Source organism: Macaca nemestrina, chromosome 7 (assembly GCF_043159975.1).
Source record: "Macaca nemestrina isolate mMacNem1 chromosome 7, mMacNem.hap1, whole genome shotgun sequence".
NCBI classification, from domain to species: domain Eukaryota; kingdom Metazoa; phylum Chordata; class Mammalia; order Primates; family Cercopithecidae; genus Macaca; species Macaca nemestrina.
In genome coordinates this window covers 57,013,384-57,027,252 of record NC_092131.1, presented here as the reverse complement: position 1 = coordinate 57,027,252, position 13,869 = coordinate 57,013,384, and the positions used below count along the sequence as shown (strand labels likewise).

Sequence of the window (13,869 nt, the reverse complement as noted above, 5' to 3'; positions counted from 1 at the left end):
GTCTCAATCCTGGTGCTGACGGCCTCAGTTTTAGGTATGAAACGGAGGCGGTCTAAGTGGGTAAGCCAGGAGCGGCCAACAGACTCTCTCTGAACAGCTCTAGCACCCCACACCCATTTGAAACACATTCAGTCATACAAATCCACAGCTGGAAAGAACCTAGGTCCCACCCTCAGAACAAGAAAGTACTACAGAGTAACTTAGAATAATCTGGGCAAAACTGGCACATGATGTGTATCGGTGGAGAATGGGAGCCTGCTCTAGAGCCTAGATACATTCGTCTTACACACCAGGGGCACATTCAGGCCTTCATTTTTCAGCTTCTTCAACTGCAGCTTAGTTAGAGTGTTATCAAAGGAAGCCGCCGGCCCAAGCCATTTGAACTGCCGATGTGGAATCTTTGGTTTGATCACATCCACATACCATAGGCTCTCTAAAGGCAGGAGAGGAACAGCGGCTCTGTGCAGAATGCAGAGCGAGTCATGGAAACACTGCAGGAATGTGGGCAGTGGTGGGGTTACCTCCGGGCTTGCCAGCCACTTTAGATGCCACGCAGTTCTCGCTCTGAGGGATACTGCTGAAGGGCCTTACCCTCAGACGTTTGGAGGACCAGGGTCTTGCTGTACGGGCTGACTCCTGTTTTGTTGAAGGCCTTGACCCGAGCGTTGTATGTGCTGTTGAAGTGAAGACCATCCACAGTGCACATCGTCTCCTTCCCCACATACACCTCCTGAGAGTCAGCAAAGAACAGGACAGCACTTAGCCTGCAACCTTTTGAGGGGGGAAGAAGGCAGTGTCGCTCAGTGGTTAGGAGCAAGAGCCCTGGTGTCATTCTAATCTGGATTTGAATCCTGTGAGATATTGGGCCACTTAATTTACCGTTTTAGCCTCAGTCTCCTAATCTGTAAAATGAGATAACAATATCCACCTTATGAGGTTGGTGTGAGGATTACTTAATGTTGTATATGCAGATTAGCATCATGCCTTGTATTTAGCATGGGCCAGGCAGCTAATGAATGGTCGTTATTAGCAGCTAGGGCTTAAAAAAAATAAAACTGAGAGCTTATAGTTCAGATTACACTTATTAACTTGGCATTGATACAGTATATGACCCCTACTGAGCTCCTTATCCATAGTATGGTTTGTAAAAAACATGTTTGAAACCATGAAAACAGGAAGGTGGTCTCTGTCCTATGTTTAGAACTCCTCTGATGACTTCAGAACTGTCACAAAGATTACACTCCAAGCCACAGGGGGATAGATTTTCATCACAGTACAGAGGGAAGGCGGAGGAAACAGGGAAAGGAGGAAGAATGACATTTCAAAGGCTTAAAATAAATCCTAGCATAATGTGTCTTTAGCATAGGTTAGGCATTTGCCTCCCTCTTCAGCTGTACACACTGCAAAATTATGCTGATGTAATGAATAAAAATAATTTGCATTCAAAGCACAGCCTTAAAATGACAACTCTCTGGTAGGATACTAAGAAGACCGGGGTCTTGGATCGCCCATCAATTCATTACTCCTGCTGGAATAACAAAAATCAGAATATTATGCCCTCTCATTCAGTGCATCTCAAACTTTACGTGCATATGAATCACCTGAGGATCTTGTAAAAATGCAGTTGCTGATCCAGTAGGTGTCTGGGGTGGGGTCTGGGAGTTTGCATTTTTAACAAGTTCCCAGGTGAAACCAATGCTGCTGGGGGAGGACCGCACTTTGAGTAGAGGAAAAAGTCAAGACAAAATAAGAGAATTAATTTATTTAAAGAATTGGGAAAACCAGGAGAGTTACTTTCCCAGGAGAAAAAAAAAAGATAATAAATGGCAAAGAAATGCTCTGAAAATGACACAGGAACTGAAAAGGCAAAGTCAGGAATGAGAAACTGACAAATAGACAGGATTTTACACACATACAACACACGCTGCAAAAGACATGAAATGGAACCTGAGGCCCTTATCTTGGAAAGAAAGAAATGAGATTTTATCATGCCAATAAATCAACATATATGTAAATAAGGCTTCTCTATCAAAAGAGAGAACCTTTGTCCTTGAGAACTGTAGAAGACACGGTCCCTGCTCTCAAGTACTTAAACTTACTGGGGATCAAAAACACATTCAGGAAAAGGGGGCCTTGAGAGGCTTTGCTCTTGAAAGCTAGTGGCCCAGGTTTGGCCATGGGTGACCAGAAGAAAGCCTCATCCTCATGGGCCTGAGGTTTTTTTAGATAGGGGTCTCCTCTTCTTCAGTGCAGGAACTGGCCTCAGTCCCCAGAAGGGCTGCTCCCTTGGGAAGCTCCAAGCATCAGAACTTCCAGGCAAGACTAGGGCGGAGAGGATGGAAAGTAAGGTGGCAGGGAAAGGATGCATGAGAATGAAACTCTGTATGAGAGAGAAGCAGACACATGCCGACAGGTGGTGGCACATGAATCATCAACCTGGAGGTACCACAGCCGTGTCTTACCAGGAGGCCATTCTGTCCTGCCTTCAGAGGGCAGCATGAGCTTCTCAATGGGGATAGGGCTCCCTTGCCTTGGGAAGGTAGCAATCTTCTGGTACCAGTTCTATCTGGTGAAAGGCCCAGAATAAAACTACAGAACTGGGGAAACCTTTGCTAGAAAGGCTTCTTAGAATAGGGAAGCTGTAACAGGAGATCATGTCAATTAAGAGGAATGCCAATCAAAGACATTAGAAGCTGTGGATTGTAGAAATAAATCTTGGACAACGGTTAATTATATTATTAGCAATAAACAATGATGGTAATAATAATAGCTAATAATGCACACTTGCCATGTTTTAGGCAGCACGCTAAGAATTTTGTATGAATTATCTAATGGACTCTTAGCAACAAGGCATGAGATTCACGCTATTGTTATCATCCCTCTCGTTAATAAATGAGGACCTGAAGACTCAAAGGGGTGATAATTAGGCATTGTCCACATAGCTAGGGTGGAGGAGACCAACTTGAATGCAGGCAGTGTGACTCCAGTACTGCATGTCCTGTCTCTTAAGAAGGGTAGGGCAGTTTCAGAGACTGCTCCATCCACCTTCATGGTAGAGGGAGAAAGCAGGCTTCAGGTATGGCCTGTCCCTGGGAAGCCTGAGACTCCCTGGCAGGTCCTCTGACAGATCACTGGTTTGGGTTAACAAGTACGTAGTGGGCTCTCTACTGACCCGGAACTGACCACCGTTGCCGTCATCCAGCTCCAGAATGTATCCATCGGCGGGCACCGTGGACAGAGGTGGCTGTTTCCAGGACAATGTAGCGCTGTTGTTGTGGGTACAACATTCCTCCAGCTGTAGGATAGGGGTTGCTGGGACTGGAGAGGAAGCTAAACAGAAATTAGTGTAACTGGCTTCTGTTAAGCTGCAGATATTCCAGTATCTTAGAATGACAAACATCCCCCTGATAAACACGTGGTTAGAAGTAGCCAGCCTGGGGTGCACAAGGGAACTGAACAGAATCCTTCACAGAGTCCCCAGGAGTCAGACTGGCTCCTGATTTGCGGTTAGGCCATTTCCTAAGCACACAGTGGCCCTTCCCACCTTCATTGTGGCTGTTGGAGGGGAGACAGGCCGATTCACAGAACTGCTCTGTTCTCATCCCCTTGAGCACTGAAGACATTATCCCTAAAGGAAATGTCTACATGGAGGCTGGGTTTCCAGTCCAACTCACTAAAGCCCATTTAACTCATAATGTGCCTGAAGCTGTGCTAATTATTTTATCATAAAACTTATTCTGAGATTTAAACCCAAGTTAATAAACCAGAGACTGCCTATTCTGAGAAATAGCTCTGAAACCACTACATTTCCAATATTCTATCATTTTTTTTAAAACCAGTGATTCTACTCCAGGTCTTGTGCACATAAGTAGCTACAACAGTGGATTTTTGAAAATTTGGTTCCCAGGCCGGGCGCGGTGGCTCAAGCCTGTAATCCCAGCACTTTGGGAGGCCGAGACGGGCGGATCACAAGGTCAGGAGATCGAGACCATCCTGGCTGACGCGGTGAAACCCCGTCTCTACTAAAAAAATACAAAAAACTAGCCGGGCGAGGTGGCAGGCGCCTGTAATCCCAGCTACTCGGGAGGCTGAGGCAGGAGAATGGCGTGAACCCGGGAGGCGGAGCTTGCAGTGAGCTGAGATCCGGCCACTGCACTCCAGCCTGGGCGGCAGAGCGAGACTCCGTCTCAAAAAAAAAAAAAAAAAAAAAGAAAATTTGGTTCCCAGTGAGATCACAGTGATCTTTCCATTTCAAAACTTCCGAGGAACCTGACGTCATTATCTCAAGGTAGCTATACCTCAAAAACAGCACTAGGTCAAGTCGACTCATTTTCAGGTATAGCACACCCACTGTGAGCCTGGCATGCGGACTAGGGGCCTGGAGCATGACGAGGAGGCTCAAGATGTCTTTGCAGCCGCGTGAGAGTCTGTCGTGCTGTTACGAGTCATAACAGCCCCCTCCACATTTTATACTGTGACTCTTTTCTAGTACTTAAAACTGCAAATTAGTTGAGCCTTCAGACACACATAGAAATATTAGTTACTGAATAATCCCAGTTCTTCATATATAAACTTAATATATGCACTTGGGAACCATGGTTTATTTTTATTTTATTTATTTATTTATTTTGAGACAGAGTCTTGCTCTGTTGCCCAGGCTGGAGGGCAGTGGCGAGATCTCAGCTCACTGTAAGCTCTGCCTCCCGGGTTCACACCATTCTTCTGTCTCAGCCTCCTGAGTAGCTGGGACTACAGGCGCCCGCCACCATGCCCGGCTAATGTTTGTGTGTGTGTGTGTGTGTGTGTGTGTGTGTGTGTGTGTGTGTGTGTTTTTAGTAGAGATGGGGTTTCACCGTGTTAGCCAGGATGGTCTCAATCTCCTGACCTCATGATCCACCCACCTCAGCCTCCCAAAGTGCTGGGATTACAGGTGTGAGCCACCGCACCTGGCCGGGAGCCATGTTTTTACTAACTGTTTAAAAAATTTTTTTCAGCACCAAAACATTGATTTATTATGTTAGCACTTTAATAACAGGAGAGAACAGCTTGGACCATATCCAGGGACATTTAGATGAACAAATGTTCATCATGGAACACCTGGTATGCTGTACCAAAACTGGACTCTGTGTCTTGTGCACTGAATTAAATCTATGCCTTGTCAGTCATCCCAACCAAAACAGTGTTTAATTTTACAGCAGTTTAGAAAACAGGTTCTATGGTAGATAATCTAGAAAACAAAAGCAGCGACTGTAACATATGAAATGCAAAGGTGAAGCTGATCAATTGTCTTATACTTAAGAAAAGACTGTAGACATTACAATAAAATCATGTCTGAGCTACTAAATCAAACACAGCTAAATCAAAATTCGTGCCTGTTAAAACTGCAGGCAATCGGTTTAGGAGAAGAAATCATGTTTCAAGTTTCAATGGCACAGGATTTGGGTGAAATCTCATCAAAGAGCTACAGCTACTGCAGGCTCAGAAGCCCCAGAAATCCATATTTGGAGGAAAGGAAATAAACTCATTGTCTTGCTCACTAAATAAACTACAGGACTGGTTGGAAAGAGATGGACACAGAAGACATAACTCCTTTCAATGAGAGTATCTAAATATAAATAGGCATCACCCAGGAGTTGTAACTACAGGATTAATTTTAGGTCATTTTAACTACTAGGGACTTTCCTTTTTATTTAAAATTTGTTTCCTTTATTAAAATGCATTTTTAACATATTTACTATGGAAGAAAAATATAACAGGTTTAGGGAAACCATTCTTCAAAGGGCTTGTGGAGACATGAATGATTCCCCCCGGGGGGTATTTATTCTTAACTGTCCTTATTAGTTAGTGCCCACCATGAAACGATTCCTTATGCTCTTATTTCATTAGCTCCATATTAGTCTTTCTTTTTCCCTTTGTTCATGTTTCAGGCAAGTCTGCATTTCATCAATTACAAAAATCAAAGAATAAGATCACAGATGGTTTCAACTTAAATCATGCAAATGCTTACAACGTCTCTGATAAGAAACTCAAATGTACCTGTGTAGCCATAGGTATAATTAAAAGAGTAACTGAAATACATGATGTCATGTGTAATTAAAACATCAGAACTTAATTTATAAGTCCTTGGTGGATACAGTTTAAAAGACCAAAAGGATATAAAAAAGGCTAGACTCAATAATCTTCAGATCTTGATATTGTCCCAGATTTAGACAAATTAGCAAATGGACAAAAAGGCAAAGGGAGTGGAGAGGAAAAAAAAACACAGAACCCAGAGATATTTGCATCTGTCTAAATTTATTCCTCCATGTGCTGAGAATCAGTTTTCCCTTTTCCTTATTTACCCCCAGTGATGCTGTACATAAAAGGTAAATGTGCCAAAATTACAGCCTCATTAGCAGAGACTCAGGCTGACATTCTAGAAAAATGTATTTTATAGTGGGTGTTACGTTATCCTATTTAACTTCATTAGGCACAAAATCAATGGTCTACTAGAAATCCAAAGTACTTTCCAATTAATCTATCTTTTATGATTCGGAAAAGGATAGCATTACTGTTTCTGCACTAAAATCTAAGGAAGAGCATTGTATTTTACTGAAACTCCTGTTATTGGGGCTTTCCTAGCTATCTTGATTTTTACATTTCATGATCATTCTGGGGCAGCTGTTGTTCTCTCCTTAAGAATGAATTTCTCCTGACCTGATCAGGGTTCTAGCATTCATCCTTCTTTTAGCCTGTAAAATCAAGCTTTAGGCTAAAAATCCTCCTCTTAAAATACAAGGGGGCAGCTATTCTTACTAACTTCCTTGAAGAGGTCTGGCGGAGCTGCGGTTCAAAATTAAATTTTCCAGCATCATCTTCTTATACCAATGTTTTCCAATGTCTTCCCTTTTTATTTCAAATTCTATCTCACATTTTGTTTATTTATTTATTTTTTTTTCACGAATCCTTCAGATTGTGAACACTCACAACCATCCAGAATTCCTCTGTGAAAGTACACAGCAGTGTGGTGGGGAGAAGTGAGAAGAGAAGCTGGGCTCCCGACCTCAACAGGGAACACTAATCATCAGGGATGCTTTCAAGCACTTTACTGAATGCTAGAGAATGTGGTGAGAGGTTTACAGGTATTCACTCATTTAATTTTCACAACAAGCCTAGAAAGAAGATATTGCTACTATCTTTATTGTGCAGCTGAGGAAATGGAAGCACAGTAAGGTTTTATAGCTAGTAAGTGGCAGGACTGGCATCTGAAACCAAGCAGCCTGGCTCTGGAGGCTGTATGCTTAGCATTGCATCATACTGCCCCTCTCCAGTCCAGTGTCTAGAAATAGTGTACTGGAGGAAAGCCTCCATGTTTAATTCCCAAAGTTTCTTTCTGTTTCCTATAATGTGAACAATAAAGATTCCCCAAATAAAGATTCTACCTTCACAACTATGGTGGTTGGGAATGCAATTTTACTGCGTTATCTTCTCTGAAGGCTCATTTGTAGACTGGCATTCCTCTTTACGTGGCTGAACAATACAAATGGCATCTGAGAAAAGTTTAGACTTTAGAAGAACTACAAGCTGTTTCTGGAAAGCTATTATCGGTACACTGTTAAAGATAACCCGGAACGCATGTTTTGAGTCCGTGCATTTCAGGCTATCAGCACGAACAGATTACCTGCAAGCGTGTGTGCTCATTCCTTCCCCGCTAACCCTCTGGCAGCTTTCCCCCTATGATTTATAGGAGACTCTATTCAGATCACACTGTCCTTGCCCATGACCTTGGTGCATACTCAGGGCTTATATTCAACTTGTGTCAATAAAAATAAATACACCCTTACGTGAGTAGAGACACTTAAAGGGATTAACAGCCAGTGGTCTATGTGCTAAAAAGGCTTGGTGAACTGTTAGGTCATTGTTTCATCCTGGTTCAGAATGAACAAACTGGCATTTCATTTCAGTACCATGACTCATGAATTTTGGGATTCTTTGTGTACTTAGACAATTTTGGGTTAATATTTATTGGGGGAGGAAGTAGGTATCTGAAATCTATTCTCAACCAAACAGTAAAGCCCTTGACTGACTAAGAAGAGACTTAAAATTTCCTTCCTATAACCTGGAAAAGAGCTGATTATACAACCTTAGAATTAAGTGGAAAATATTTTTTAAATTACTCTGTAATAAAAATAAAAGACAAAGCTTAATATGTTGTTTTCTATAAAAGAAAAGTCTAAAAGATCAAACGCCACTTCCAGTATTCTGGAAAGAGGGTAAGATGATTTTCTAATCAAAATAAAACCAGAAAATGTGCCATTACAATTTAGGGATATTTGAAAAAAGGTACCAAATAGATCTCCATTGCTTGAGGGTGGTGTGGAATCAGAATGGGCCAGTTAAATCCTTAGCTAACAAGAGAGTAAAACTTTAGATAGTGCATTGTTGCTGAATAGCAGCTGGTCTGAGTGTAAATATGTAAAAGCCAACTGTAAACCTATTTTCTTTGGTATCAACAACAATGGCAACAACAATGGCATCTATGATGAGCTTTTGAAACCAGAGATGTTTGATAAAATTGAGTCAAGAAGTAAACAGATCTTTTAGTTATCATTTTGAGTCAGATCTTTAAATGCATACTTTAAGTGAATTTGAAAATATTTTAACTTCCTCCTGTAATCAACTTAGCACAATTGGAAAATATATATTGAATTACACATGTTGTTAGTTTCATAAAGGACAGATTACTTTAACACCACTCCAAATGCTACGGTCTTTGAGGTGCAGTTTCTTGACATATTTTTTACTGACAAGTTGTGAAAGTGCAGTTTATTAAACTGACTAAGAATATCTTTAAAAAAATGAAAAGATTAACACCACAACAGGAAGAGTTGTGTATATATTAACAGATATTACAGAGGCCAATAGAAGTCTGAACTCCAGCCAATCAAGTTCTATTGTGTCATGACCTTTGGCTTTTTCTTTCCATCACAAGCATCTGACAGATGAAAATTATTCAGATTCTAAAGAAGACTAGGCTCTCACTGAATTAATTAAACTCAGTGAGCACAAAGCAAAGCATATAAATTAACCAGGCAGAGTGATAATAATCAGAAGTAAATTAAATTAGACAAAGTGTTAAAAAGAAAATGAAAATGGAAGACTATAATCCAGTATTATACCAAATGGCCTGTTAGGTTAACTTCATGAATCATTGTTCTGGTTGTTGTGTGGTTTCAGATGGATTTGTGCTGGGAGAGTGTTCTGCGTTTTGGCCCTGAGAGTACTTGGTATTCTCCGCTGTGTGTGCAGACTTGAACAGACTGGACAAACAGCCTTGTCCCTCTTACTTTTGTGTGCAGTCCTAAGTGGCCAAGTGACAGTGCTTTAGAAACGTGGTCTGTGATGCAGAGAGCATGAACTCGCAGTTCCCATACCCAGTGAAGGGCCTGTTCACTCCAGCTCAATCTTTACCATCCTGCCAACTGGCCTGGACTCCACCGTGGGCAGATGGACATGACTCAGGAGGGCAATGAATGGGGGAGGAGAGGGTTTTGACAGCTGATTAAAGCATTTCAAAGCCCTGAGGCTTTTACCCTCTAACTGCCCCCTCCTCCTGCCCCTCACCAAGGCTAATTGGGTTAGCTCATTTTTTCCTCTACCACCAAAAGTCTTTCTATTGCTCTTTTGTGACATATTTTTTCCTCCAAGTTACTTGTGACATACCTTTCAGGGATTTTTATCTCACTGAAAGAATTGAGAACAGAGAGAGGCTGATCCAGGGGGATTTATCTGGGGCTCTATATTTTATTAAGGATGGGTTTATTTTACAGGCTACCACATTGGTATTAAAAATATTTTTTTAAACAGCAAGAAAGAATTGCTGCAACAAAAATGTAGATTTGTTAATATTAAGAGATGAATTCACTTATTCTTTGAAGAAGCTGCTCAGTGTGGCACCAGCTTTACAGCACAAACTAGAAGTTGTAGGAGCTGATTCTCTACCCATGCTCCCTGACTTTGAATCCTGGCCTTGCCACTCACTAGCTGTGTGAGCTCAGACAAGTAACCAGTCTTCCTGTGCCCCAGTTTCTTCAACTGTCTACTAGGGTTATGAGAATAAAATGAGCTATACGTAAAACACTTCGGAGAATGTCTGGTTTGGTTAGCACTCAATAAATGTTAAACATTTTTCTTACTGTAACAAAGCATACTTATTTCCAATCTATGCACTACTTCAAAAATTTATGAAGGCATCTTCCCAAGGCAACACATATTAAACCCAAAAAAAGGAGAAAGTTCAAAATAAAAGAGAGCAAAAATCCATTAAAAGGCTGAGAGACGTATACGTACTAAGTACAGGAACACATTTAACTGCCTGATGTGGACCCTAAGTAGATAGCCCTAAAACTTACTGATTTATATAATCTCTCTTTGATAAAAGGATGCAGGTATATTTTTCTTAAGAAACAAAACTTTTAAAGCACTGAATGCTAAGAGTCATTTACTACGTGGATGCTTAAATCAGGAGTTGCAAAGAGCAAATCAATTTCAATTTAAAAAATCAGCAAATGACAAAACTATAGAGATGGAGAAAAGATTAGGGGTTTCTAGAGATTAGAGGTGGTGGAGGGGAGGGGTATGACTTTAGAGGTGTGACAGGAGGGAGATCTTCGTGGTGATGAAACAGTTCTGTATCCCGATGCAGTGGTGATTATATGAATCTGTACATAGGATAAGATGGCAGAGAACTATACACACACACTTTTCAGTGTCAACTTCCTGGCTTCGATATTATATTATAGCTACAAGATGTAACCATCAACGGAAGCTGGGTAGAGGGTGAATAAAACTTCTTACTATTTTCGTAACTTCTTGTGTATTTCAAAACAAAAAGTTAAAAAGAAATATTTTTCAAATGGGTATTACTTACACTGTCATAAAAATGCTGTTGCATGGTTGGCTTGATTTGTTATTTTTCTTTGAAAGAGTTGTTTTCCTTAAAATATTTTCAGTCCCCACCCAAAATCTCAAAGAGATCTTGCCATATCCCTTAATCATATAATCTAATTTTAAAGTTTATATCAAATTTCCATTTTCCTTCCAGGCTTGCGTTTTTCTGCCAGTATTGGCAGGCCAACTGTGATCCTCTCAAATTCCCACTGATCCATGCTCAACCATTTGCTTACTATCTCTATCCATGTGGAAGCAGTCATTTCAATTCTGGACTCCTCCGATTTATATCAATATTTCTGGATTCCTTTCTGTACCAAGATTTTATTTATGTATAGTGATGATCTCTTTCTCTCTCTGCCTTCCTCTTTTCATGTCAGCTGTTCTCTGGTGCTGAACACTTGAAATCTCTTAAGACTCTCAAAGAGGCAAGCATTGAGTTGATCTGAATTTATCCAGCTTGCTGAAAGGTAGGTCACACATTTATAAAGAGACATTTTCATTACATAAGTTAGGAGCCACTCCAGATTCTTGTAACATTAGCCAAAGGGGTACTGATCCTGCTTCAAGCACCAGCATCCACTCAGGATGTTGCTTTCTGACTTGGGGGATGCAAGGACATACCTTTCACCTGCACGAAGTCGAGCTGGTGGATGGATTGCAGCAGAGGGCTGTTGTCCAGACTCAAGTCAAAGTCCGTGGTCATCCTTGGAGTGAGTGTGCCTTTACCCCACTGATCCTCAGTCAGGTGCACTCTCCTTATGAGGGCGTCAGAAATCTAATCAGATAAAAAAGACCACAGCCTAAGAAATACACCACCACAGTCAAAACACAACACTGCCCCTTGGCTCTCCAGGAGCGTTACTCCCAAAATGCCTTGAGAACTCATACCCTGACTGCTTCAGTGCAGTTGGTGAGGAACACCCCATTAGGACTAGGGTGACTCATAATTTATCAAGCAAATCTGAACACTTTTGTGAGTCGGGGGGCACTATAAGAAATTAGAAGGTGTTAACTGATTTAATAGACAAATCTGAATATATGATCATGCTATTTATGATAGATTTACTAAATGCCAACAACTTTAAAGGATGATATGTTGGAAACTAGTTAATTTCTATTAGAATCAGTAGCTCAACCCTTCTAATTTAAAGTGTGGGTATCCTATCAAGACTTGGAAATGAGTTTCATAAAATAGTTTAGTGAGGGTGCAGATGGAATTTCTCACAATTTAAGCACATCATCTTCATGTGATTATCACTGTATTCTTTGGTAGAAAGCTCTTTCATTTCTTATATTCAATCTCTCTCTGTCACTCTTGGCCAGTTTAGTAGAGTGTGACTTGGAAGAGATCTACATGTTCCTTAACAAAACGTTCCTTATAATTGGGATCAAAGCTTAAGTAAAATCCAGCTTACACCATAGCATCTCACTAAAACAATTAACACTGAAGAATAAGAAATCTCTGCATTTGAGAAATCACTGACTTTCTGGCCAGTAGAAGGTGTCAAGAAGGTAGACATCTTACAAACTTAGACACTTAGACATCTGACAAAACTGTCCAAGAGATATTAATGAATAAGGACCGAATTCTTGGGCAAGGCAATAACTCCACTTCGAAAGAACTTACAGATAATTATGTTTTCATGATTAAACACAAGAATAAAAAGAAGCAAAAAAGAAAAAAAAGGCCATGCACCTCTCAAACTTGTAGTACATGGTAGCAGTGACTTCCGGGAAGTCAGTGGAGTTTATTTAGCAGGCACTTCCGTGTACACTGCAGTGTGAAGGTAGGTTCTGTTACTGAGGGACCCAGGCCCAGCCAGGGCTGTTGGAAGTCTGACTTAAGCATCCTAGACTATGTCCTATGGGACATTTAGAATCTGAAGCAGAAACTAGTTAACTCTCACCTGCAAAAAGCCACTAGGATCATTTTCCTTAATCACTTCCAAGCAGTACTCCATGAGACCTGTGGTCTGGCGCAATTTCACTGTGCAGTGAGAGATCTGATCTCGAACTACCTAGGATTAAAAAGACAACAGAGCAGTCCAAGATGGCAGAGGGTAGAAGAGAAGCAAACTGGACCATTGGAAAGCTTCTTCAAACCAGAATCCATTCCATCCTGGAATGGAACTAAATTTATGAGAATATTTTCTGGGAATGTCTGCTGTGGATAAGGACTCTGGAAGACAGATGTGATAAGATTCTCAAAGGAAATTGGTAACAGGATCCATCAGAAGGGAAGGCAGGTAGATTTTAGAACCCTAGATCTGGTGACCTTGGTGCATCAACGAACACCTTCCAAAGGTCCCCCTGCCCTGCGCTTTTCTGTGAAGCTAACTCTCCTGTGCGGTTTGCCGGGGGACTGTGGAGGAGCTATAGCTCCCCAAGATGTGGCTGCAGCTGTGCTTGGTGACACTGTCCACCTTCAGTGCCCTCTACGTTACTTTTGAAGAGCAGACATCACCATCTGAACCCAATTCCTTTCCCTTCCTGCCCCTCCACACAGCCAATTGTTCTGCATCTTTTTCCCTGCGCGGTTGGTGGGGGGACCTGGAGGGCCAAGGTGGAGCTTGGGAGAGAGAATGAGCTAATGACAAGCTGGAGAGAGAAGATGGATGCATAATTAAGTTTTAAGAATAACTCACTGAAACCACTGCCTCTTTCAGAGAGCAATTGTAAAGGCTGCTCATTTGCCAAGCTGAGTCTGCTTTAACCTAAATAGGCATCTCTCTGAGCAAGCGGTTTTTGCTTCTAAGAAGCTGTCTGTGCTTAGTGATGAATGCATGACATTCCTTGAAAAGTTTTCTTCTTCAGAGGCATTTGTCATATGTGTCCGCTGCTCAGTAACCCAAATCTTGAATGCCTATATGGTTTTTTTTATTTCCAAAGATGGGGTCCTGCCATGTCGCCCAAGCTGGTCTTGAATTCCTGGGCTCA

At 41.4% G+C, this 13,869-nt stretch overlaps 1 protein-coding gene across 12 annotated transcripts in view; it reads right to left on the bottom strand.

The window, feature by feature from the left end:
- The window catches only part of LOC105481832 (tripartite motif containing 9), a 272,687-nt gene that overhangs the window by 22,866 nt on the left and 235,952 nt on the right, over positions 1-13,869 (bottom strand). For 8 of the 12 annotated variants that reach the window (XM_071100196.1, XM_024792884.2, XM_024792881.2 and 5 more), the window contains exons 4-7: positions 12,840-12,950; positions 11,554-11,707; positions 3,173-3,330; positions 592-730 (exon numbers count right to left, since the gene is read on the bottom strand). In XM_071100196.1, coding sequence (XP_070956297.1) covers positions 592-730; positions 3,173-3,330; positions 11,554-11,707; positions 12,840-12,950 — 562 coding nt within the window. The remainder of the gene's footprint in view (positions 1-591; positions 731-3,172; positions 3,331-11,553; positions 11,708-12,839; positions 12,951-13,869) is intronic. The other 4 variants (XM_024792879.2, XM_071100195.1, XM_071100192.1 and 1 more) reach the window with 1 other exon arrangement.